The sequence below is a fragment of the Danio rerio genome, chromosome 4 (genome assembly GCF_052040795.2).
Source record: "Danio rerio strain M-AB ecotype USA chromosome 4, GRCz13ab, whole genome shotgun sequence".
In the NCBI taxonomy this organism is placed as follows: Eukaryota; Metazoa; Chordata; class Actinopteri; order Cypriniformes; family Danionidae; genus Danio; species Danio rerio.
Genome location: NC_141024.2, coordinates 52499185 through 52523821, shown reverse-complemented (window position 1 = coordinate 52523821; position 24637 = coordinate 52499185). Strand labels below are relative to the sequence as shown.

Sequence of the window (24637 nt, the reverse complement as noted above, 5' to 3'; positions counted from 1 at the left end):
CCATATGCGACTGAATCGGAAGTTCTAAGACAATCGCGAAAACAGGCACACTTCCGCGTTTTAGAATAAGGTCAATAAAACAAAAGCAACAAATCAAATGAAGATGGCTAAAGTCAACTTATTTTCCCAATACATCATTAATTCTCTGTAAAACTGGTTTGTAAAGCTGCTGAACTTTCCATCCCCCACTGTAATGTGTCTTGAGTCTTCACTGCTCCCCACTGCTCATTTGCATCTTTATACCAGCATTAATGGAGGGCAATTGAGTCTTATCCAATCACATTCCAGGTCCTGTAGCTTAGCAGGGTTGCATCTACATATTCTGGGTTCCTAACAGAAACGTCATTGGCTTATTTTGCTAAGTAAAGAGATCAACTTTGTATGACAAACTACGATTGTTGATTCCTACATTGGGATTATTACCAACAACAACCTACAAAGAAAAGCCCACTGAGGCCATTTCTCATCCCACATATTCATTGAAGACTGGAAAGGTGAGTTGCACATTCTGAATTTACTCTTAAATAATATCTGAATGCTAACATTATAAAATGTAAAATCTAAACATGCGTGGATGCACTGTTCAACGTTGAATTTAAGTTCTTCAGTCATTTTTAAAAGCTTCATTACAACTTTTTATTTAGTTTTTTGTTTGTTTGTTTATTTGGTTATGAATATTGTTTTTATCCTGACAAATGGACTGTAGCCCAGTTTCAACCCAAGTTAACCTAGTTAAGTTTCAACCTATTACATATATAGGTTGGAACTTGGCAGGCAGTTTTAAAGAATTTGATGTTTCCCCATTCAAACATACAAAGAGGTGGTAACATCAGTTGAATGCAAGTGAATGAGTTAAAGCTATGGATAAAGAAATACAACTGTTTAAACAAAATGCAACCTCTTACCAACCTACCTGAAGGTGAAGATCTGGGGGGTAAATGCTTTTTTTCAATTAACATAAAGATTGATGGTCTTACAAATACAAAACAGAAAGCAGATAAAGTATAAAGTGGAAAATGTATTAATAATTCATGACAAAGAGTAAGTAGGGGAAAAAGCTAAACAAAAAAAAAGACTTTTATTTTGGCGTGGTCATATAGCTGTGCCGCTCCCGCACTGTGATTCAACTGGAGAAAGGTTTGTTTTAAAGCTTGTACACAGATGTAAACCAACTGATTAAAAGTTCAGGTTGTTAATTTCATGCTAGATGTACCTGCTGTTGACAATATTATTTTAACCCTTTATACAAAGAAGTAGTATTTTACTCACAATAAGGTCTATTGTTTGAATAAGATAGGATAAACTTTATTTGTCCCCGAGAAGAAATTCTTGTCTTGTGCAAAAGAGTGCTACAACGTTGCTGTAAGCAGACAAAAGTTTAAAGTTTAAATAACTTTAACTTTTGTTAAAAAACTTTGTTAAAGTTTAAATAAAGCAACATGTAAGTGTGTAATAAGTGTTTTAATGAAGGTTGAATTTTTTAAATTGCATAATGTCATTCTATTCTAAATATACATCACTATATATAAGAAATAGAATAATGTTACTAGTTTTAATCAGCTTATTTATTTATTGTTTCTTGCTCACACTTACCTGATTTATTTTTGTTAATTACTCTCATATAAAGAAACTGTTGAAGCAAATGTTGAGAAGTTATTTTGTTTTTTGTTCATTGTTTTATTTATTTTAAACAGGGCATTTTTTATTGCTTTGTTAATTTTTACAGGAAAGTGTCCAAACGCAGAGAAAATATATATATTATACGGAATGACTAGTTAAAACATGTAGTAGTAATGAATAGTTTTTACTTGAAGGGCACCTATTTTACCCCCCTTTCATAATTTAAGATAAGTCTTTTACGTCTGTAAAGTTTCAGCTCAAAACACCCATCTGATTATTTTTTATACATTTTAGAACGTTGAGATTTTCTGCTTTAATAACTTTTACTTAGTGATTAAACATTTTTTAAATTGTCTTAAAATGTTTAGAGTATAGGGTTTGATTAACTCCAAATATGTGTGTCTGTGTATGTCAGAAAGTGGAGGGAGAAATGTGTCAATAAGTCATGACTGCAACAGTAAGTTTAAAAAAAAGACTTTTATTTTGGCGTGGTGTGTGACGTCATAAGCATGCGCCGCGCTGTGATTTAACTGAAGAAAGGTTTGTTTTAAAGCGTTTACGCTTTTATAAAGCGATTGATTAAGGTTTGTTTTTTTTCATTCAGTGCTAAATTATGTACCTGTTGTTGACAATATTATTTTAAAATTTTATACAACGGAGTACTATTTCACTCACAGTAATGAGGACTATTGTTTGAATAAAGATAGGATAAACTTTTTGTTCCTGAAAGGAAATTTGTCTTGTGCTAAAAAGTGCTACACGTTATAGAGGTAAAGTTGGTTTTATAGTCACACATTCGTTCATTTAGAAGTCTCTATATTGTACACAATGTTACTTTAAATATTCGATCTGAATTAGCATGCAAGTGTAACGAGTGGTGGGCAAAGCAAGGCTTCGTGAAACAATGAAACAGTCGAAGCAAATGTGTGGAAGCTTCGAAACGTTTCGAAACCCCACTCTACAGTGACACCTAGTGGTAATTTTTTATGTATTGCACTGAAACAGTTTCAGCAAAGAACGATTGAACAAATTGAGGGATTAAACCCAACTTTGTACATGAATTCCCTCAAGTAACATAGTACAGTGGGTAAGGAGTCAGACTTCCATGCAGGGTTAGTAGATTTTGAAGCCAGTTTGTTGCAGTTGTTTTAAAATGCTTTAATACCAGTTGGTAATGCTTTGCTCTTGTATCGTTTTGTTTCAACATTGGTCTGATATCCGAATAAACAATTTGTGAATAAATATGTCTTGTTTTTGTCTTAAAACAGGGTTGTTGCTAGATCAAAAACGGTGGCCTGAAGTTATCAATAATTATTTATATTATTCATTAAATTTCCCATTTATTTTATTTTATTCATGTCTACCCTAACCCTAAACCCAACCATACTGTAAAAATATTTATTATTGTTTTACAGTGTTACAAAAATGATGCTAAATTGATGGCGTAACTGTAGCTGTATCCTATTTAGGCTACACAAAACAGAAACATGATTAAAATACATAAAACCATGATTCCAGAGTATTTGTACAAGTCGGGATTCGAACCCAAAACATCATGCTAGGCATAGAATCAATTAGCAAACACACAGTCCTCTAAGCCATATGAGACAGAGGTAGCTTGGAGACCTTGGCAGTCAAATTAGGATTCGCCAGGTCTCGAAACGTTTCTAAGCTGATCGATGCTTTGAATCGCTTCAGTCACGTGACTAGGTGTTTCGAACACTTTAGTCACGTGACTTTGGTGCTTCGGATCATGCTTCGGTGCAGTGTTTCGAAACACTTGCGCTTCGGGATCTCGACACTGTGTCGAAACATCAGTTTCACGTCAGCCATCCCTAAGTGTAACTTGAAAACAACATTAGCACTGTTTATTTGACTGTGAACAATGTTGTACTTTGATAGTCATTGGCTGCTAATATGATTTCAGTATTTAGAGTTTGCAAATAATACTTTTATGAAATTACATTATTAAGGGGAAAGTCTGAATTTGCAATTATAAAACCAATTTTACCTCTTTTTACACGTTGCTGTAAGCAGACAATAAAGTAAATGAAACAAACAACACGATTACGAACATACCTGAATAAAGTTTCAAAAAAGTTACAGAGATGTAACAGTGTGTAATAAGTGTTTTAATGAAGGTCTAATTTAATGTTAGTCCATTCTAAATTTACATCAATATATGTAAGAAATAAAGTACTAGCTTTAATCTGCTCATTTGAAGCAAGTGTTGAAGAGAAGTTATCTTATTTCTGTTCATTGTTTTGTTCATTTTAAACAGGATAAAGTGTCCAAACTCAGAGAAAAACTCCTGCTGAAGCGACTGATCTACACACTGTTATAAAGATGGCATTTATTAAAGTAGAAAGTGAAGACCTGAAGATTGAAGAAACATTCACAGTCAAACAGGAAGATCTGCAGGAACAAACAGGTTGACTTTTATTCTCAAAGACCAACGCAGTCATTTGATCCTCATTCAGATATATTTTAATAATAAGAATACTAAATTAAATCCATCTTGCAGCCCTGAGTGTGCTGCCTAGTTCTCTTAAATGCACAAAAGCACTCATTAAAAGACAGAATGAGTTTCTTTCTTGTTACTTGTTCTTATGTTTTTTGTCATTATTTTATGTATTATTAGTCTCCTATTTTCTCTACCTTCTTAAGGTTATTGCTTTTCTTGTTCTCCTACTGTTTGTAAAGCATCCTAAAGCACTGGTACTATATAAAATAAATAAAAACAATCAATTAAAAAAGTTTAACTGAGCTGACGCTATTTGACCTACAGTATTCTCATAGAAGATATCTGCTATTACAGTGATAGTTTGGGCTAGAGTTAGAATTAAATCATTATTATAATAACTAATTACCAGGGCTATTGTGTTTAAACAAAGTGTTTCGCAGGGTCTTAAAATGTCTTAAATTCCAAAATCTAAATCTAAAAATGCCTTAAAAACTCTTAAATTTACTGAAATATTGTGTTGTAGGTCTTAAGTCTTTTTAAACAAGTCTTAATTTTCCTTTGTTCATGTTTTGCTACCCAATCTGGCCAAAACCCATTCAATCACCAGCAATCCATCTCAATAAAACTTTTTATTCAAAATTGTCATTTTAACTCGGTTTATCATAATGGTTTAATTATTTTCCTTACAATAATATTTGCATAAATGTGCTCCTTGTATTTACTGCTGAGGACATTGACCTGGACAGATTATTGTGCAAAGATTTAGTTAATTATAGTTTTAAAACATTTAAAACCTTTGTTTATTTTTTTTTAAATTTTTTTTTACATTTTAAAAAAGTTTAGGTTGGAAAAAGTGTACGGATACAAGTAAAGCTTGTTTTTACACAATATAATTTTTTTTTTTGCTAAGAAATATATAAAATACTGTGTTTTTATATTAATTTATTATTGTATTATTAAATGTATTTATTAATTTTTATATATAATATAATTATATATAGGGCAAATAAAACCCTTTTCCATCTGGGGTATTTGAAAAATTCCTTATACTTTAGCCCTTCTTGAGTCAAAAATTTTAACCCTGGTTTAAAGTATGTCAGAAAACGTAGATGCCCTAATTTTAAATATGCTGGATAAAATGGACACAAAAAATAATTATTATTTTAAAACATTGAACTACAGTATTCTAAATTATATGACGATTTTGTGAGACGACATGAGACAAAACAAATTATAGTGGAATAATAACGTTTAGCATTGCACTAACTACAACTGGCCAACAAACTAGTTTAAAAATGACTTTTGCTGCTTAAGAAATGGATTACAGCATGCTGATGATATGCAAACATCTGAGTGTGAAGTTCGTCAGTATTGATCATATTCTTTATGTACCAGCAGGCGCCGCCATTGGAATCTTTTTGCTTGAGACTTTTTTTACAGAATGAATTTTTAGATCCTGAAAACAGTGTAAAGACCCACACACACCAAGATGTTTTTTGCGTTTTTAGCACTGTTGCCTCATGACGTTTCTGTGCAGAGTTTACACATTCTCCCGGTGCTCACATGGGTTTTCTTTCCACTGTCTAAAAACATGCAACTTAAGTTACTTGACTAATCCAAATCGGCATCTAGTAAGTAGTTATCTCTTAAGAGCAATCACTTTCTGTTCATTAGCTACTACAGAAGAGTTCTCGAGAACTCACCTTTCGTCTTGCAAATGGGAGCCCCAGGCTCGTTAAGTGTAAACTTTTGAAATAAATGAAATGAAGTAGTAAAGTATGTAATCTTGCCATCTCATCATCACTCCAGTTTACAGCAAACGTGGCATTAAGCATTTGCATGTGCTCATTTATTCATTTTCCTTCGGCTTAGTCCCTTTATTCATTAGGGGTCGCAACAGCGGAATGAACAACTAACTTCTCCAGCATTTCTATTTAAACTGTGAATGCCCTTCCAGCTGCAACCCAGTACTGGAAAACATTTGTTATATAACATAATTTATCTACAATAATTCAAACTCAGAAATATAGGCGTAAGTTATGTGTACTTGCTATGAACATGCAGTATTTGTCTCAATCAGGTCTTCCAAGCAAGTTACAAATGTTTAAATCCAGTGGAAGATGCATATGAGGGAACACAACATGAATAATCTAGAGCGAGTGCATTTGATCATCTGCATTTAAAGCCACAGGCACAAAAAGAGCTTGGTTTTCCTTTGACCGCCAAAATTATATTTTCTTCAAGGTATATAATCTGATTTTGAACTAAAACCTCAGACGCATTCTGAGAACACCAAAGACTTATTTTACATCTTGTAAAAAAAGGTTCATAAAAGGAACTCTTTAAAGGGATACCATTTTACTCTCATGTTTTACATGTGGTTTTAAACCTTTACGAGTTTCTGGATTCTGTTGAACACAAAAGAAGATATTGTGAAAAAAATGCTGGCTTACTTTGTGTTCCATAAGAAAGGAAATGTTTAAAACCACATGACGCAGAGTAAATGGTAAACTCATTTTAATATCTGGATGAAACATCCATCTTTTGCTTGTCACTTTGTGTCTTCGTACTAAAGTTAACAATGTTTTTTTTTTTTTTTTTTTTTTTAAGACCTGATGGTGTTGAAAGAAGAGGCTCATGAACAGAATGAAATGGAAGAGAAACTCCAAGAAATAACGACTGATGAAAAACCTACACTGACTAAAAAAACTTCATCACGTGGAAGACCTCGGAAATCCAAATCTGCGTGTAATTTCGGCAGTAAACAGAGTAGAAAGAGTTTTAGTCAAAAGTCAAACCTTGATGTTCACACTAGGGAGAAACCTTACACCTGCGAACAGTGTGGAAAGAGTTTTGGTCACATACAAGGCTTTGAAAACCACATGAGAATTCACACTGGAGAGAGGCCTTTCAGTTGTAAACAGTGTGGAAAGAGTTTCACTCAAAAGGCAAAGCTTGATGTTCACATGAGAGTTCACACGAAGGAGAGGCCTTACACCTGCGAACAGTGTGGAAAGAGTTTTACTTATAAACAAGGCTTTACAACCCACAAGAGAATTCACACTGGAGAGAGGCCGTACACATGCCAACAGTGTGAAAAAAGCTTCTATCATCCAGGAAACTTTGCGGTGCACATGAGAATTCACACTGGAGAGAGGCCGTATACATGCCAACAGTGTGGAAAAAGCTTCTACCAATCAGGAAACTTTGCAGCGCACATGAGAATTCACACTGGGGAGAGGCCGTACTCTTGCATCCAGTGTGGAAAGAGTTTTAAGCAAAATTGCACCCTTGAAGTCCACATGAGAACACACACTGGAGACAGAAGTTTTATTTGCACACACTGTGGAAAACGTTTTTCTCAAAAACATGACCTTAACATCCACATGAGGATTCACACTGGAAAAAAAACTCACACATGCACACAGTGTGGGAAAAGGTTTACTCAAAAAACAAGTCTTGACAACCACATGAGTATTCATACTGGAGAGAAACCTTACAGATGCACAGAGTGTGGGAAAACTTTCCCACATAAAAGCTCACTCAAACACCACATGAGAACTCACACTGGAGAGAAGCCGTTTGCATGTACTCAGTGTGGAAAGCGCTTCACAACCAAAGCTAGCCTCAAGAACCTCATGGATGGTCACACTGGAACCATAGTGTTGACATGTGATCAGTGTGAAAAGAGTCTCACACGCAAAGAATCCATCAGGAAACACATCAAGAAGATTAACTCAGGAGAGGACCCTTTTAGATGCAGTGAGTGTGGAAAGGGCTTTAAACGTAAAAGAAGCCTCAACACTCACCTAAAGCTTCACAATGGAGAGCAGAGTCCCCAAAATTGAGGCCTTGTCCACACAAACACTGGTATATTCAAAACGGCAGCTTTTTCATGTAGTTTGGCTGTTCATTCAAGTGAAGTTTATTTATACTACTTTTGAGAGGATCACATGCTTATGTTTGTCTACGGCTGGTCCTGCATTAGCCAACACATGATTTACCAATCAGATGATTCCTGACTCACTATAAATAACCAGAGTTTCTTACCAGGACAAGTGTGAACTTTTGAATACATATCAAGTTTTCTGAAGATGAAACCCTTTGAACACCTGCAGGGCTGCAAGAACCCAAAATAACTCTATATGTTGATAGATTGTATGACTTGTTTCATATGCAAACAAGTATCTGCATCTGAAAAGGTGTGAACCAAATGACCTACAGGAACTCAAGAGTTGTGACCCAACCAAAGAAGTAGGCCGATCTCCGAGGGTTACATCCTTTGTTATAAAGTAATGTCTCACTTTGGGTTAAGTTACCAATGAGTTAACATTGCTGCTGAGGAACTGCACTATTCATTGTCTTCGATAAAGTCTTCTCCCCGTAAGAGCTTTGGTCAGCTTACTTATTTTATGTATTAAAGTCATCTATGTAAAAATTAATTAAGCTGTATTCCTCCTCTTCCCATCTACTGTGTGCCACCACTCAAGCTAGATTAGCAACACCTGTGTTTTGCCCTATAAAAGTTTGTGTGTAAAAAGCTAGTGTGTTCAGTCTTGAGCCTTTACTGCCCAGTGCTCGCCCGATTCTCTTGAGACGCTAAGTGACACTTTATTTTTATTGTTGTTGTTTTTTTTTTTTTTACCCTTGTGTCAGATTTGTTTTGCCTGTTTACTGGAAGCTCTGCTTCCGTCATTTCTGTTGTACTTTGTATTCTATTTTTCAAATAAAGATCAGTTGTTTCTTGTTTCTGAAACTAAACGCCTCAAGTTCCCTTTTTAATTTTGTGCTCTTGGGTTCATATGTTGAGGAGTTAGCTCAGCTGGGAAAAGCCCCAGCTTTGAGTCCAAGAAACTGGGTTCAATTCTCAAATGAAACCAACATGTAACATTCTATACATTGACAAGCCGTCCAAGAACGGTTAAGCCAAATACAGCAAAATCTAACAATGTGTTTCAACCTATTATGAACCGATAACCATATTTGTGCACATTCCACACTTCCGAATTGTTTATTAATTTACTTATCAAACATCAAATGAGGCATCCAGGGTGATTTTGCGAGCCCTTTTACTCGCTCTGGAAGAGTACAGTTCTTGAAGTGTTGGCGGGGAAGTGCCAGTAGCCGCATTTCCACTATCGGGCCAGTGCGAGCCAGGGCTTTTATGGGGCCGGGCCAATCGCCCGGGAGATGAGTAATGAGGCCAAAATTATGTTGCGTTTCCACTGTCGGGCTAGTAGTCGCAGCGCGTCCCCAGAAAGACCCACGAATCAAAAACAAATTAAAAACGATTAAAATGAAGACAACCGAAACAAAAAAATGACACGTTACTGTACAGCAGTACATTATATGTTTATAAGCACAGACCTGTGTATTACCATTTGTAACTGATCTGCTTTTCACTCAATAACTTCAAATGACACCAAGCGCTGCTTTCCTCCACTTTATTTAGTCCTGCAGAAGACAATTTAACACAAACACGTTGTCTTTTGGCTTTACTGCACATTCCACCCCCTCATCAATACAGAGCAGCATCGTGAGGTCGAATGAATTATTTTCTTAATAATTGATGTAATTACATTTGGTAAATTTGACAATTTATACACAATTACACACATAATCTCTTATAATTTTACACTTTGAGAAATTATCAATTTAAAATGTATAGGAAAACACTTTTTTCCTCTACAGTTACAACAAAATGAAAATTTCTTTATCATTAGAATCCAGACTTAACTAGATACAAAAATGTGTAAAAATTACGCACAACAGAGCCACCTGGTGGACAAAGTTCAGCGTTTCTCCCACTGTAGGAGACCTTTCACTAAGTCTCTGTGGCGCAATCGGTTAGTACGTTTTGCTGTTAACTGAAAGGTTGGTGGTTCAAGCCCCCCCAGGGAGGAGTTAAGCATTTTGCTGCCTTGCAACTGCTAACACGTGCACTGGGCATACATCATGAGCCATATTCTGTCTAGCGTTGCAAGATGAAATAAGGATTAAGCAGAAGATTTTCATGGGTAGGGAAGGTATTGATGTAAACGCTAACTAGCTCGTGAACAAAGTTCTTACCAGCCTGGCTAGCTCAGTCGGTAGAGCATGAGACTCTTAATCTCAGGGTCGTGGGTTCGAGCCCCACGTTGGGCGTTTTTGTGACCTTTTTGTCTCTCTTTCAGCAAACTTTCATTTGGGTTCATGTAGCAGACCTTTAGAGACAAAGTTCAGCATTTCTACCACTGTAGGAGACCTTTTACTAAGTCTCTGTGGCGCAATTGGTTAGCGAGTTCGGCTCTTTACTGAAAGGTTTGTGGTTCAAGCCCATCCAGCGATGAGTTAAGCGTTTTGCTGCCTTGCAACTGCTAACATGTGCACTGGGCATAGATCCTGGGCCACATTCTGTCCAGCGTTACAAGATGAAATCAGGATGTGTCAGAAAATTTGTATGGGTAGGGAAGGTATTGATGTAAAGAGTGTCTAGCTCTTGAACAAGGTGCTCACCACCCTGGCTAGCTCAGTTGGTAGGGCATGAGACTCTTAATCTCAAGGTTGTGGCTTCATCCCCCACGTTGGGCGCTTCTGTGACCTTTTTGTCTCTCTTTCAGCAAAATTTCAATCGAGTTTATATAGAAGACCTTTAGAGACAAAGTTCAGCATTTCTGCCACTGTAGGTGACCTTTCAATAAGTCTCTGTGGTGCAATCGGTTTGCACGTTTGGCTGTTAACTGAAAGGCTGGTGGTTCAAGCCCACCCAGAAACGAATTAAGCATTTTTCTGCCTTGCGACTACTAACATGTGACCTAGGCATAGATCCTGGGCCATATTCTGTCCAGCGTTGCAAGATGACATCAGGATTAAGCAGAAAAATTTTCATGGGTAGGGAAGATATTGATGTAAATGGTAACTAGCTCTTGAACAAAGTCCTCAACGACCCTGCTAGCTTAGTCGGTAGAGCATGAGACTCTTAATCTCAGGGTCGTGGGTTCGAGACCCACGTTGGGCGTTTCTGTGACCTTTTGTCTCTCTTTCAGCAAACTTTCATTCGGGTTCATATAGCAGACCTTTAGAGACAAAGTTCAGCCTTTCTACCACTGTAGGTGACCTTTTACTAAGTCTCTGTGGTGCATTTGGTTAGCGTGTTCAGCTGTTACCTGAAAGTTTGGTGGTTCAAGCCCATCCAGTGACGAGTTAAAAATGATCCTGCCTTGCAACTGCTAACATGTGCACTCAGCATAGATCCTGGGCCATATTCTGTCCAGCGTTGCAAGATGAAATCAGGATGTAGCTGAAAATTTGTATGGGTAGGGAAGGTATTGATGTAAATGGTAACTAGCTCTTGAACAAAATCCTCAACAACCCCGCTAGCTTAGTTGGTAGAGCATGAGACTCTTAATCACAGGGTCTTATGTTCAAGCTCCACGTTTGGGTGTTTATGTGACCTTTTTGACTCTCTTTCAGCAAACTTTAATTTGGGTTCATATAGCAAAGTTCAGCGTTTCTACCACTGTAGGTGACCTTTCACTAAGTCCTTGTGGCGCTACCTGGATCAGGATCGTCTGTCTCAGCCTCTCTCCTCGTCCAATTGTTGCGCTTGCTCTCCATTGTGAGAATGGACGAGAGCCAATCACCGCACTCGCTCTCCATCGTGAGAATGGACGGGAGCCAATCGCCGCTCTCGCTCTTTATTGTCAGAATGGATGAGAGCCAATCGCGTCGCGGCATATGCAAATGAATAACAACACCGCTGTATTCTCATGAGTGCACAGCACAATATAACAGATCAAGGTAAGTTCTTTTTGTCATCATTTAAATCTACTGATAAAAGCTGTTTTGTCGATTGTAGTCTTTTGTTATGTCACAGTCTTGGCCTCCTACACTGATTTATTATTGTATGACAAGAGTTTTAACAAAAGTCACCCTAAGTTCACAGTTTTGTGCATAGTGTTATGCGCATAGGTCACGACCCGCACCCTGTTTAACATTACAGACTTTTGATACGGTTGTAGAAATCATTGATTTGTTCCCACGTGTGTTTAATTTAAAGGGGTGGTCCACTATGATCTCATATTTTAAACTTTAGTCGATGTGTAATGTAGCTGTGTGAACATAAACAACATCTCTGAATGTAAAAAGTTCTAAGTTCAATGCAAAGGGAGACCTTGGTTTTTACAGAGTTAGCTTAGCAAATCCTACAATGAACAAATTTTAGGGACTACAAAAAAATACTTCCGCCTCCTGTGACATCACAAGTTCATTTACTGCACATCCCACACTGTGCATGCAGGTAAGGGCCGTGGCCAGAAGCACTTTAACGTTATAGCGAGATGAAGCTAAAAATGCGTCTAAACACGGCTGTTTCCGTCTGTTTCTGTATTTAGGCTTCCAAAGGACACGACACAAAGACACAAGTGCCTTCAGTTCAATATTAAATATCTTCCAGAAAATTATAAAATACTCAGCAAGCATGATTTGACAAAACAGCTCCAGAATCTCTCCCAGTTCAGTGCTGGACTCGGCTAAAATCTCCTCAAAGCAAAAGTTGTAAGCTACAAGTAAGTGTTTTTATTTGTTAAAATTGATCATGACATGTACAGTGTCTAGCATTAACGGTATGCTGTAGCAATGATGTAAACAATGCGAAATGCTGCTTTGCGGGCAAACGATTTAGCTACAAATTCATATCTATCAGCCAAACTGCTGTAACACACACTCACTCCACCAGCATGTTCGTGTCTCTTATGTGTGTGCGCACGGGACTGCTGATTGTCTTCAGGCAGCTTTTCCATGTGTTTCACATCTCAGATAATGAAGTCGCAAAAGATATGTGGATGATTCATATTACTTAAACTTGCATATTCCGGATACTCGTGAAAGACGTCATAACGCATAAAGTTAAAAAAAAATACAGATTAGCTTACCTGACTAGTGGTCACAGCAGAATAATAAATCAAGGCTCAACAGGTAGCATAAACAAAGTATGGGGAGAAAACAGAATAAACGAAGGCTGAAAACAAAAGGAGCACCACTCCACGTCTGGACGGACGCTCAAATCCCCGTCACTGAAACACTGCAGAGCGAGCTCTTAAATCGCCAACAGTCAATGGTCTGCAGGTGCGGAGGAATCAACTTAAAATCAAAACACAAACAGATACAAAATACTAGAAGGCGACAAAGTAACATAAATAAATAAATAATAAATACATGGACATGTAACATCCACGTTTCTAATAATTGCTCATGAAAGGTTGATCATTTAATGGGAAGTTTAGTACATTTGGAGTCACAAGAAAGCAAAAAGTTTAATTCAAGTTCAAGTTCTATTTATTTATATAGCACGTTTCCAACTGCCACAGGGCTGCACAAAGTGCTTTACAGAGAGAAAATAAACACATGATGACACAGCATAAAACAGTAAAAATAGCAATAGGCTCATAATAAGAAGGAACATAGAAAAATGATCAATAAAAGAGCAAAAATAAAAAATAGTAAAAATAATAATAAAATATTTTTTCCTAATTAAAAGATGCTACCACAGTTGACCAACACTAAACACAATAGAGAACATGACCGTTTTAATCCAGCACATTTGTCAAAGAAGAGATTTGTAATATAAAACCAGTGAATGACTTTGGTAAAGGCAATGTTTCATCCAATTCATTTTAAACATTGTCAAATCAAGAACAGTGAGTCCACCTTTAGAAAAGCTTATTGTTTTTCTTTTGACATATTCTGTCCTGTTTTTCCAGATGAACTGAAATACAGCCCTATCAATCTCTGTACACATTTCGGGATTAGCATATACTGTAAGGAGAGAGCGGGATAGACCAGTCTTGATATTCCTTCAGCTTTGGAAAGTAGAAGACGTCCATGGATAGTCGGGTTCCTCTGAGACCAGCAATTAAACACAGTTTTGACTTTCTTTAAACATTTAGAAAAGTTCTGATCCTTTCAGAAGAACATTTATTAATTGTAATACCTCAATATGTGATGGTGTGCCTGACCTTAACTCCACAAACATCTAAGATCTCAGAATGAAGAATTTTCAACAGATTTTTCTGATTAACAGAAAGGCCAGAAGCATTCGACAATCATTGTAATGGCTGTGATATTACAGGGACTTGTTTTTATTATGTATAGAGACACATGCATCATCTGCACTATTTAAACACCTTCAACATTTAAGCAATTGATCACATAAAGATTAAGAAGCTCTGCAACCCCCAGAAACTGAAAAGGGGAAACAGGACAACCTTGTCTGATTCCTCTTCCAATGACAAAACGTGGAGAAGCTCCATGAGGCAAAGACACATTACTAGTGAAGTCTTTATACAGAGTCTGAACAGTTCTCACAAACTCTTGACCAAAGCCAAAATGCTTCAAAGTGTCTGCATGAAGAGATGCTCGACAGCGTCGAAGGCCTTGTAAAAGTCTAAACACAAAATGAGAGCATCTTCGTTCACCAACTCTGAGCAATCTAAAAGGTCTAAAACAAGACGGATATTATTGAAACATGTCAATCTTTCATGAAACCTGATTGTGAGAGTGAAATGTGTTTAATCTTCTAGCATATACTGCGGAGAAAATTTAATAATCAGAATTAAGCAGAGTTACGGGACGCCAGTTATCAAGAAAAGGTTTCTCCTTATTTGGTTTAGGGATCAGTGTGATTATGCCTTGCTTCATTGATTCAGCTAATCCTCCTCTATCTGAGCTTTCTTTGAACATATTCAACATTACCAAACAGCCTATACAGTTCAAATGGCAAACCATCTGGTACTGGGCTTTTATTAAATGGGTTTACTGTAATTATAGTGTCCAATTCCTCTACAGTTATTACAGTCTCTCAAACATCATGATGATCGTCACTAATGGTTGGAATAAATGACTGAACATTACAAAATAATTGATCAGAGCAATTTGGCTGAAAGGAAGAAGTAAGACTGGGAAAACTCATATACAAACTTTAATATTGTTCCTTTATCTGAGATGAGGTGACCATTAATATCAAGGGTTGATGTCCTTTTCTGCTCACCTCTTCTCTTTTCTGCATTAAGAAAAATAGGTTGAATTATTTTCTCAAAATTCTGGCCACTTGACCTTATTAAAGGCACCTTTGTCCGTCTCCACATTAAGAGTATCAAGGTCTTTCTTCAGTGTATATAAATTTGAAGAAGATTTTATTGTCTCAGTGTGTAGTATTTTCTAAGTGTAAAGCAGTTAATTTTCTCTTCTCAAAATGTATGTAGTGTTTGCAGCAAACATGCCAGCATGTGTTAAAAATACTGTGTAATATGAGTATGCCTGCACAGAAGCAACACTAGGAGAAGGCTATTACTGAATGGCTGATTGTGTAGAATAACTGAATATGTAAAGCACTGATCATATATGTTAAATACTTGTATGAAGCTATATGTGGCAGAAGTTAGAATGAGTAACATATTATCAAGTTATTATCCTATCATAACAATGTATGTAAATACTTAGTTCCTTTGCATAAGTTGTATCTATACTTTGCTGACATAGACCTGTAACATCTCTGTTGACATGAGCTAGTGGGCTAAGAGCCAAGAATAGCAGGACCCCTTAGACTAGAAAGCTTATTCAAAAATGGTCAAGAGTTAAAAAGAGACACAAAGGGGTGTGTCATAATTACCTGTAAAAAGATTATGGAGAACACAGATACTTTAGGAGGAGCAGGAGAGACTTCAGAATGCTCTGGGGTCTGCTCTGCTCTTTCTCGGCTTTATTATGGAGAACAAAGTCTATTTTCTGATATTTCTAACTGATGAGAAGTCAAATTCACAACATGACCCGGTTCAACCCGGGGATGCTGCGGCCACAACACAGAGTATGAGAGGATGTAGTCGGCAGGATTCAAACCTGCGCAGGCAGACCCCAATGGATTTCTAGTCCACCGCCTTAACCACTCGGCCACGAATACAAGACTGCCTGTACTGCTATTTCTTTATGCCTAGTACACATATTGTGCATCCAGATGAAACTTTCATCAAGCGATAGCTCAACGGCAAAAGCTGTGGCTCCACAAAATGAGCCTCACACGCCCAAACAGGGACTTGAACCCTGGACCCTCAGATTAAAAGTCTGACGCTCTACCGACTGAGCTATCCAGGCTCCACAACAGAAATTTACAAGTAGGCAAGGTATAGGGTTGACTTAGGTAGACTTAGGGAAAGGTCACCTACAGTTGTAGAAAGGCGTAACTTTGTCTCAAAAGGTCTGCTATATGAACCCTAATGTAAGTTTGCTGAGAGAGAGAGAGAGAGAGAGAGAGAGCAAAGTAACAAAAACACCCAACGTGGGGCTCGAACCCACAACCCTGAGATTAAGGGTCTCATGCTCTACCGACTGAACTAGACGAGCTGATGAGGAGTCCTTTCAAGAGCTAGACACTGTTTACAGTAATACCATCTTGTAACGCTGGACAGAATGTGGCCCAGGATCTATGCCCAGTGCATGTGTTAGCAGTTGCAAGGCAGCAAAATGCCTAATTCGTTCCTGGGTGGGCTTGAACCACCAACCAATCAGTTAACAGCCTACACGCTTACCTATTGCGCCAAAAGGTAGTAGGGAAAGGTCACCTACAGTGATAGAAAGGCGTAACTTTGTCTCAAAAGGTCTGCTATATGAACCCTAATGTAACCCTAATGTAAGTTGGGCTTGAAACACAAACCTATCAGTTATCAGCCTACACGCTAACCTATTGCGCCACAGAAATTTAGAGAAGAGTCACATACAGTTGTAGATAGGCGTAACTTTGTCTCAAAAGGTCTGCTATATGAACCCCTAATGTAAGTTTGCTTAGAGAGAGAGAAAAAAGTAACAGTAACGCCCAACGTGGGGCTCGAACCCACGACCCTGAGATTGAGAGTCTCATGCTCTACTGACTGAACTAGACGAGCTGATGAGGAGTCCTTTCAAGAGCTAGACACCGTTTACATTAATACATTCCCTACCCGTGACTACCTTCTGCTAAATCCTGATTTCATCTCCTAACGCTGGACAGAATGTGGCCCAGGATCTACGCCCAGTGCAGGTGTTAGTAGTTGCAAGGCGGATAAATGCCTAAAGCGTCCCTCGGTGGGCTTGAACCACCAACCTATGAGTTAACAGCCTACACGCTAAACTATTGCGCCACAGAGTATTAGGGAAAGGTCACCTACAGTGGTAGAAAGGCGTAACTTTGTCTCAAAAGGTCTGTCATATGAACCCTAATGTAAGTTTGCTGAGAGAGAGAGAGAAAAGTAACAGTAACGCCCAATGTGGGGCTCGAACCCACGACCCTGAGATTAAGAGTCTCATGCTTTACCGACTGAGCTAGCCGGGCTGATGAGAAGCTCTTTCAAGAGCTAGACACCGTTTACAGTAATAACTTCCCTACCCGTGACAATCTTCTGCTAAATCCTGATTTCATCTTGTAACGCTGGCCAGAATGTGGCCCAGGATCTATGTCCAGTGCACGTGTTAGCAGTTGCAAGGCAGCAAAATGCCTAATTTGCGCCACAGAGACTTAGGGAAAGGTCACCTACAGTTGTAGAAAGGCATAACTTTGTCTCAAAAGGTCTGCTATATGAACCCTAATGTAAGTTTGCTGAGAGAGAGAGAGCAAAGGGACAGAAACACCCAACGTGCGGCTCGAACCCACGACCCTGAGATTAAGAGTCACATGTTCTACCGACTGAGCTAGCCAGGCTGATGAGAAGCTCTTTCAAGAGCTAGACACCGTTTTCAGTAATATCTTCCCTACCCGTGACAATCTTCTGCTAAAACCTGATTTCATCTTGTAACACTGGGTGGGCTTAAACCACCAACCTTTCAGTTAGCAGCCGAACGCGCTAACCGATTGCACCACAGAGACTTAGTAAGAGGTCACCTACAGTGGTACAAAGGCGTAACTTTGTTTCAAAAGGTCTGCTATATGAACCCTAATGTAAGTTTGCTGAGAGAGACAGAGGCAACAGAAACACCCAACGTGGGGCTCGAACCCACGACCCTAAGATTAAGAGTCTCATGCTTTACCGACTGAGCTAGCCGGGCTTATGAGAAGCTCTATCAAGAGCTAGACACCGTTTACATTAATACATTCCCTACCCGTGACTACCTTCTGCTAAATCCTGATTTCATCTTCTAACGCTGGACAGAATGTGGCCCAGGATCTATGCCCAGTGCAGGTGTTAGTAGTTGCAAGGCAGCAAAATGCCTAAAGCGTCCCTGGGTGGGCTTGAAACACAAACCTAGCAGTTAACAGCCTATACGCTAACCTATTGCGCCACAGAAATTTAGAGAAGAGTCACCTACAGTTGTAGATAGGCGTAACTTTGTCTCAAAAGGTCTGCTATATGAACCCTAATGTAAGTTTGCTGAGAGAGAGAGAAAAAAGTAGACGAGCTAGACGAGCTTATGAGGAGTCCTTTCAAGAGCTAGTTTACAGTAATACCTTCCCTACACTGTAAAAAATTGCTGTTAAAAAACGATCAGATTCTACGGTAAAATAATGTTTTTTCACTAAAACAGTAATATTGTGTTAAAAACAGTGCTTTCTGGGTAACATTTTTGTTTTCGAGAAAGTAACCAACTGCAGAAAACTGTGAGCTAACAGAGTTCAGATTCAATGTTTTGAAGTCTGTGTTTGAAATCACACTTTGTGTCCTTGTTCACTATTTCATACACTAGTTAACTAATATAGTTCACCTGACAGTTTTAATGAACACTAATGAGTGAATTCAGACACTGATGAACACCTGCTGTTAATAATTACAATTACTGAAGAAAATAAACAAGAAACACAAACAGTGACTTGAGTTACAACATTAAATCAAATCAAATAAAATAAAAAGCTTCAGTCTCAGCAGAGGATCATTAAACAACTCCACAAACAACAGCAGACACACACTTATTACTGACTGATTTGACTTCCATACAATTCTCATTGAGATCCAACAGAAATTAAGGTGTTTTTTGTGTCACCGTAATGGAGTGAGGGGCTGATTTAGTTGGGCTCTTCACCCTTGAACTCATTTAAGAAGATTTTCCAACTGCTGTAATACAGAGTTTACAAAATGTTTGTACTATAGCAATAAAGTTGGGAAGTCAATAAATAGAGAAATCTAATTATCTGAAATTAGTTCTAATAAATCTTTTGGTATAAATCGGGATGAAGGGCCTTATGCAATAGATTTTATGCTGAGTTGCAGGTATTAATTTAATTAATGAGAAGTGGAAACAGAAAAGATCCCTCCGAAATTACTTAACAGTTAAGAAATAACATACAAAAACAGTTCAGTTATGACAAATACACACTCAGACCTCATGAATCTAACCTTGTATCTCAACAATGGTAACATCTCAAATGTTTCATGCTGCAATGCATGCTGGGAGTGGCACTGTACAAATATCCCAGCATGCATTGCGGTATAAATAAATGTTGTATAATGGTCTAACAGTTTTCTTTATTTGTGTTTGATTCTGCTGTTGTTTATGTTTAGACTTTCAGTTGCCTGTTTGTGAGTTAAACTATTAATTTTGTTAGTTGTCACCATTATTGAGGTTCATATGCTGATTATTGATGTCTCTTTGAGTGCGATTTCACCATTGAGCAAAGTGTTTTTGTCCAAGATATTCTTAAAAACTTCCAGAAATCATTGCCATATATATATATATACATGTAATGTAAAACAATAGATTTAACATTGAATAGGAGCAGTAAATTTTATTATACTAAATGAGAACAGACTCTGCCATTTAATAGCAACATGAACATCACCAGATCTTATTTAGGGTTTTTGGCTGGCTTGCCTCAACAAAGGAGCTTTTTAAACAAAGTTCTTAACAATTGCAGCAGGCAAGACATATAAATGTTAAAAATGACAGGGCTAAGAGCCCAACTAAAGCAAACTCTGTTCTCCATGATGGTGACGTAAAACTTTCACTTTCTCTCAAGAAGAACTTTAGTAAATGTTATTCAAAAATACATGTATTAAGTAATAAGTGTAGCTGGTGATGATGTTTGTAGAGTTGTTTAATCATCCGCTGATCATTTAAATGATTTAATCATTTGTTGTTCTTCAGGTTATTTCATTATAAAGCTGTGACTAAAGTTTTGTATGTTCTGTTCTTGTTTTTTCCCTTCAGTATTTCTTCATTTGTTCATTGTTAATCCTCAATTATCATTTAATTAGTCAGTTAATTAATGAATTTACTTCAGCTTTGCTCCTTGTTTCTTGAACACTCAGTAGTGTGGACACTTCAATAAAAACTGAAGTATAGGCTCTGGGGTTTAAAGGGTTAAAGGTGTGAGAGGTAAAAACACAGTGTAAAAATGTATTTTAACAGTAATATACTGTTAATTTACACAACGGAAATAGACTGTAAAAAAACAGTAGATTGCTGGCAACCACAGCTGCCAGTAGATTACCGTTAAATCAAGGAAAAAACAGTATTTTACTGTAAAACCAGAAGCTAATTTCTTCTGTCTGTCACCGTTGTGGAGGAGAGTAGAGCCAGTGTATGAGCTAAAGATGAACAATGAACTGCTGATGTTATTCTGCATGTTTCTCTATTTAAAGATAGCGGCTGTTTAGTTGCTGATGCAGTCAGAATCTCTCTGGTGATTCCAGATTTACATGTATGTGTGCTGTTGTGAAAAATAAGACATTAGAATTAAACCGAACTTTTCTAATTAACTAAAATAAGTTATCATTATAAGTATGCTTCTAAGCATATATAGCACATTACTTCATAAACTCATTCAGCAGTTGACCAAGTTGAGGCAGTTGCTTTCAGTGAGCAAAATGAGTTCACTTGAGTATTGTGTAAATCAATGTAGTCCATGTATTTTTACAGCAACATACTGTAAAATAACAGTACATTGCTGGCAACTGCAGCTGCCAGTATTTTACTGTTTTTTAACGGGACAATTTTTAACAGTGTAGTCTTTCATTTCTACATTACATAACATAATCAATCCTACTTCACCTCATTTAAAACCAGTTGCATTCTTGAAAATTTCCTTTTTGTCTTATTCCTCTTTCTCCACACATCTATTAAATTGCATTCTGTCATCATTTTCAGTAGCTCCTTTCTCCCCTTGTCTTTTCTATATACCATCTTACTCCCCAGATCTAATTCTGTGAAAACAGTATTAAAATCTCAAACTACAATAACATTCTGCCATTTTTTACATTTATACTAACGTTTTTAAAGTTCACTTTTTCATTGGATGCATGAATATTATAAATTATGAAATTATCTTCAACTTTAAAATTTAAAAACTCCAGAAATTTCACAAAACAAATACATTAAAAAAAAACATTCTTCATAAAATAATATCCTCTTTGGGCATCTTCCACTTTAAACCATTTAAAACATTATACACTTCATCATTAAACACATCATAAAAGCTTGGTAACATATCTTCTTCTTTAAAATACCAGTACAGTCTTTCTATGCATCTTTCCATTTTTCTTTTTATTACATTCCACACATTAACAGGTGCTCAGGGCTCATGCACAGCCTACAGGTCTTCACTTGGTGGCTGTGCATTACCCTGAAGTACCTTTTGCTGTTTCCAGCTTTGTGCTACATGGGAATATTGCCACCTCCTTAGGGAACCTTACTTCTAGGAACCTTGTTCCGTCCTCAATGTCAGTGCCTGTGTAAACTCTTCTTTTTATTTTTGATATGGGATAAACTCCCCATCCTTCTAATTTTTCAAAAATTTCTCTGTCATCAAGATAGACTGGCAGGTGCACAAAATAAACAACATAATCCCTGTTTTGCAGCTTTTTGATTTTAACAGTTCATTTCCTTAATCAACAGTTCATAGATCAATTCCTCACATGTTTCTTGCTTTACCATAGTTAGTTCAAACTCTTTTCCTTGCCTCAGTCTCAAAGCCAGAATCTTCCCATGACCACACTTGTCTGTCACTGCTTTAATGATGTCCACAGCTCTTACCTCATTTACTTCTTCGGCATTCACTATTACTGTTACTTTTAAATATTTTCTTCCAAGTTTTTCCTTTGTCCAGCTCGTTGTCTATCGTCCAGTCCATTGTCCTTAACCATTCTTGCCCCTCCATCCAGTCTAGTTTCATTTGCCAAGAGAGTCTCTGCATCCAGCCCAGTTTCGTTTGCCAAACAACGGTCCATTTTATGCCCAGGAAAAGTGAAAAAAAAAAAACACCCTCCAGTTAGCAAGATGCTGCTCTCAGGTGGTTTAAAAAAAAAAATTAAAATAGACTCTATTTCACTCCATAAAAACAACACAAACAAACACACAACAAAAATTCTAAAATGAAGGAGACCCTTTCTCCAAACTGCAGCTGTTCACTCCCTGTATCGCTCTCTAGTGTCCTCTACTGTTCCCAGGGTGGTACGGCTATAAGCAGGCAAGAATTCTACCACTGAGCCACCAATGTTGACACATATCTTTCCTTGCCTTTGTGGTGTGTGTGCTGCAAGGCTGTTACATGCAGCTGGAAGAGGAGCAACACAAAACATGAACTGCATTGGCCCAGAATCAGACCCGGGTCTCCTGCATGGGAGGCGAGAATTCAACCACTGGACCACCAATGCTGCCTCACATGTTCACCTGCCCTTGTGGGCTCTGAGAGCTGCCAGGCGGTTACATGCAGCTGGAAGGGGAGCAACACAAATTGCATTGGCCAGGAATCAACACGAATCCACAAATGCTGACCTGCTTATAATTTTGCCATTGGCCGGGAATCGGACACGAATCTCCCACGTGGCAGGTGAGAATTGTGTGTAAGCGAGGCGCAACTCTGCGCAGGAGTTTAGACCGGGTTTGTTTTGGTCTAATGAAAAATCTATTTTAGTTTCTCAAAATAGCAACGCGCCAGCAGTGCGCCTCAGAAAACCTTCTTTTTTAGACCAGAACGCCTATGGGTGCACATATGAGGGCTAATGCATTTGCTATTTAAACAGCGTAGCGCAACGCCTCAAAACGACTCTTGTGTCAAGCTCAAACTAGCAATATAATGTTGCGCCGCGTGTATGATAGGGCACTAAACCATCAATGCTGAAACACATGTTATCCTACCCTAGTGGGGTGTGATTGCTGCTATGCTGTTACATGCAGCTGGAAGAGTAGCAACACAGAACAGCAACTGCATTAGCTGGCAGTCAGACCCAGTTCTTCCACAAGGCGGGCGAAAATTCTACCACTGAAACACCAACGCTGGCACATATGTTCTTTTGCCCTTGTGGGGAGTCAGTGCTGCAAGGCAGTTACATGTAGCTGGAAAAGGAGCCACACAAAACAGCAACTGCACTAGACAGGAATCAAACTCATGTGTCCCGCATGGTAGGCGAGAATTCTACCACTGAACCACCAATACAGATATACTCATATTGCTGCCCTAGTGGGTTGTGACTGCTACAAGGCTGTTACCCAGAGCTGGAGGAGTAGAATCACAAAACAGTAATTGCATTAGCCGAGAATCAAACCTGGGTCTCCCACGTGACAGGTGAGAATTCTACCACTGAACCACCAATGCTGATCAATGTTGTTTCATGCCTTTGTGTTGTGTGAGAGCTAAAAGGCCGTCAACCAGAGGTGGAACAGGAGCCACACAAAACAGCAATTGTTATAGCCGTGAATCGACGCCAGGCCTCCCGCGTGGCAAGTGAGAATTCTACCACTGAACCACCAATGCTGACTACTAATACTGCTGTCCTAGTGGGGTGTGATTGCTGCTAGGCTGTTACACAGAGCTTGAAGAGTAGCAACACAAAACAGAAATTGCATTGGCCGGGAATCGGACCCGGGTCTCCAGCATGGGAGGCTAGAATTCTACCTGTGAACCACCAATGCTGATATGCTCATACTACTGTCCTAGTGGGGTGTGACTGCTGCAAGACTGTTACCCAGAGCCGGAAGAGTAGCAACACAAAACAGGAATTGCATTGACCGGGAATCGGACCCGGGTCTCCAGCATGGGAGGCTAGAATTCTACCTGTGAACCACCAATGCTGATATGCTCATACTGCTCTCCTAGTGGGGTGTGATTGCTGCAAGGCTGTTACCCAAAGCTGGAAGAGTAGCAACACAAAACAGGATTTGCATTGGCCAGGAATCTGACCCGGGTCTCCCGCGTGGCAGGCGAGAATTCTACCACTGAACCACCAATGCTGATATGCTTATGCATCTGTCCTAGTGGGGTGTGATTGCTGCAAGGCTGTTACCCAGAGCTGAAAGAGTAGCAACATAAAACAGGACTTGCATTGGCCGGGAATTGGACCCGGGCCTCCCGCGTGGCAGGCGAGAATTCTACCACTGAACCACCACTGATGATATGCTCAGTTTGCTGTCCTAGTTGGGTGTGATTGCTGCAAGGCTGTTACCCAGAGCTGGAAGAGTAGCAACACAAAAGAGGATTTGCATAGGCCGGGAATCGAACCTTGGTCTCCCGCGATGCAGGCGAGAATTCTACCACTAAACCACCAATGCTGTTATAATCTTGGATCTGTCCTAGTGGGGTGTGATTGCTGCAAGACTGTTACCCAGAGCTGGAAGAGTAGC

At 38.5% G+C, this 24637-nt stretch overlaps 1 protein-coding gene, 1 long non-coding RNA gene and 4 other non-coding genes across 10 annotated transcripts in view; 2 read left to right on the top strand and 4 right to left on the bottom strand.

The window, feature by feature from the left end:
• Positions 1–344: 344 nt before the first annotated feature.
• Positions 345–8840, top strand: LOC137490925 (uncharacterized). 5 transcript variants are annotated; one of them, XM_087248791.1, is made up of 3 exons: positions 345–494; positions 3902–4051; positions 6695–8840. In XM_087248791.1, exons 2-3 carry the CDS (start codon positions 3967–3969, stop codon positions 7930–7932), a joined length of 1323 nt encoding a protein of 440 aa, XP_087104917.1. In that variant the 5' UTR covers positions 345–494; positions 3902–3966; the 3' UTR covers positions 7933–8840. The 5 variants fall into 5 exon arrangements, with proteins under 5 accessions (XP_087104917.1, XP_087104919.1, XP_087104916.1 ...); XM_087248793.1 differs by lacking the exon at positions 345–494 and adding an exon at positions 2106–2160; XM_087248790.1 differs by lacking the exon at positions 345–494 and adding an exon at positions 2130–2204.
• A 673-nt stretch (positions 8841–9513) lies between these two features.
• Positions 9514–24637, bottom strand: part of LOC147844918 (uncharacterized) — a 66027-nt gene continuing 50903 nt past the window's right edge. Inside the window, exons 2-4 of the long non-coding RNA XR_015483915.2 lie at positions 11749–12132; positions 11584–11634; positions 9514–10317 (exon numbers count right to left, since the gene is read on the bottom strand). This is a non-coding gene — a long non-coding RNA (uncharacterized LOC147844918). The remainder of the gene's footprint in view (positions 10318–11583; positions 11635–11748; positions 12133–24637) is intronic.
• Positions 10156–10228, top strand: trnak-cuu (transfer RNA lysine (anticodon CUU)). The gene has a single exon. It is a non-coding gene; the product is annotated as a tRNA-Lys (tRNA).
• trnak-uuu (transfer RNA lysine (anticodon UUU)) lies at positions 16138–16210 on the bottom strand. The gene has a single exon. It is a non-coding gene; the product is annotated as a tRNA-Lys (tRNA).
• Positions 16926–16998, bottom strand: trnae-cuc (transfer RNA glutamic acid (anticodon CUC)). The gene has a single exon. It is a non-coding gene; the product is annotated as a tRNA-Glu (tRNA).
• On the bottom strand, positions 23859–23929 carry trnag-ccc (transfer RNA glycine (anticodon CCC)). Its single transcript has one exon. It is a non-coding gene; the product is annotated as a tRNA-Gly (tRNA).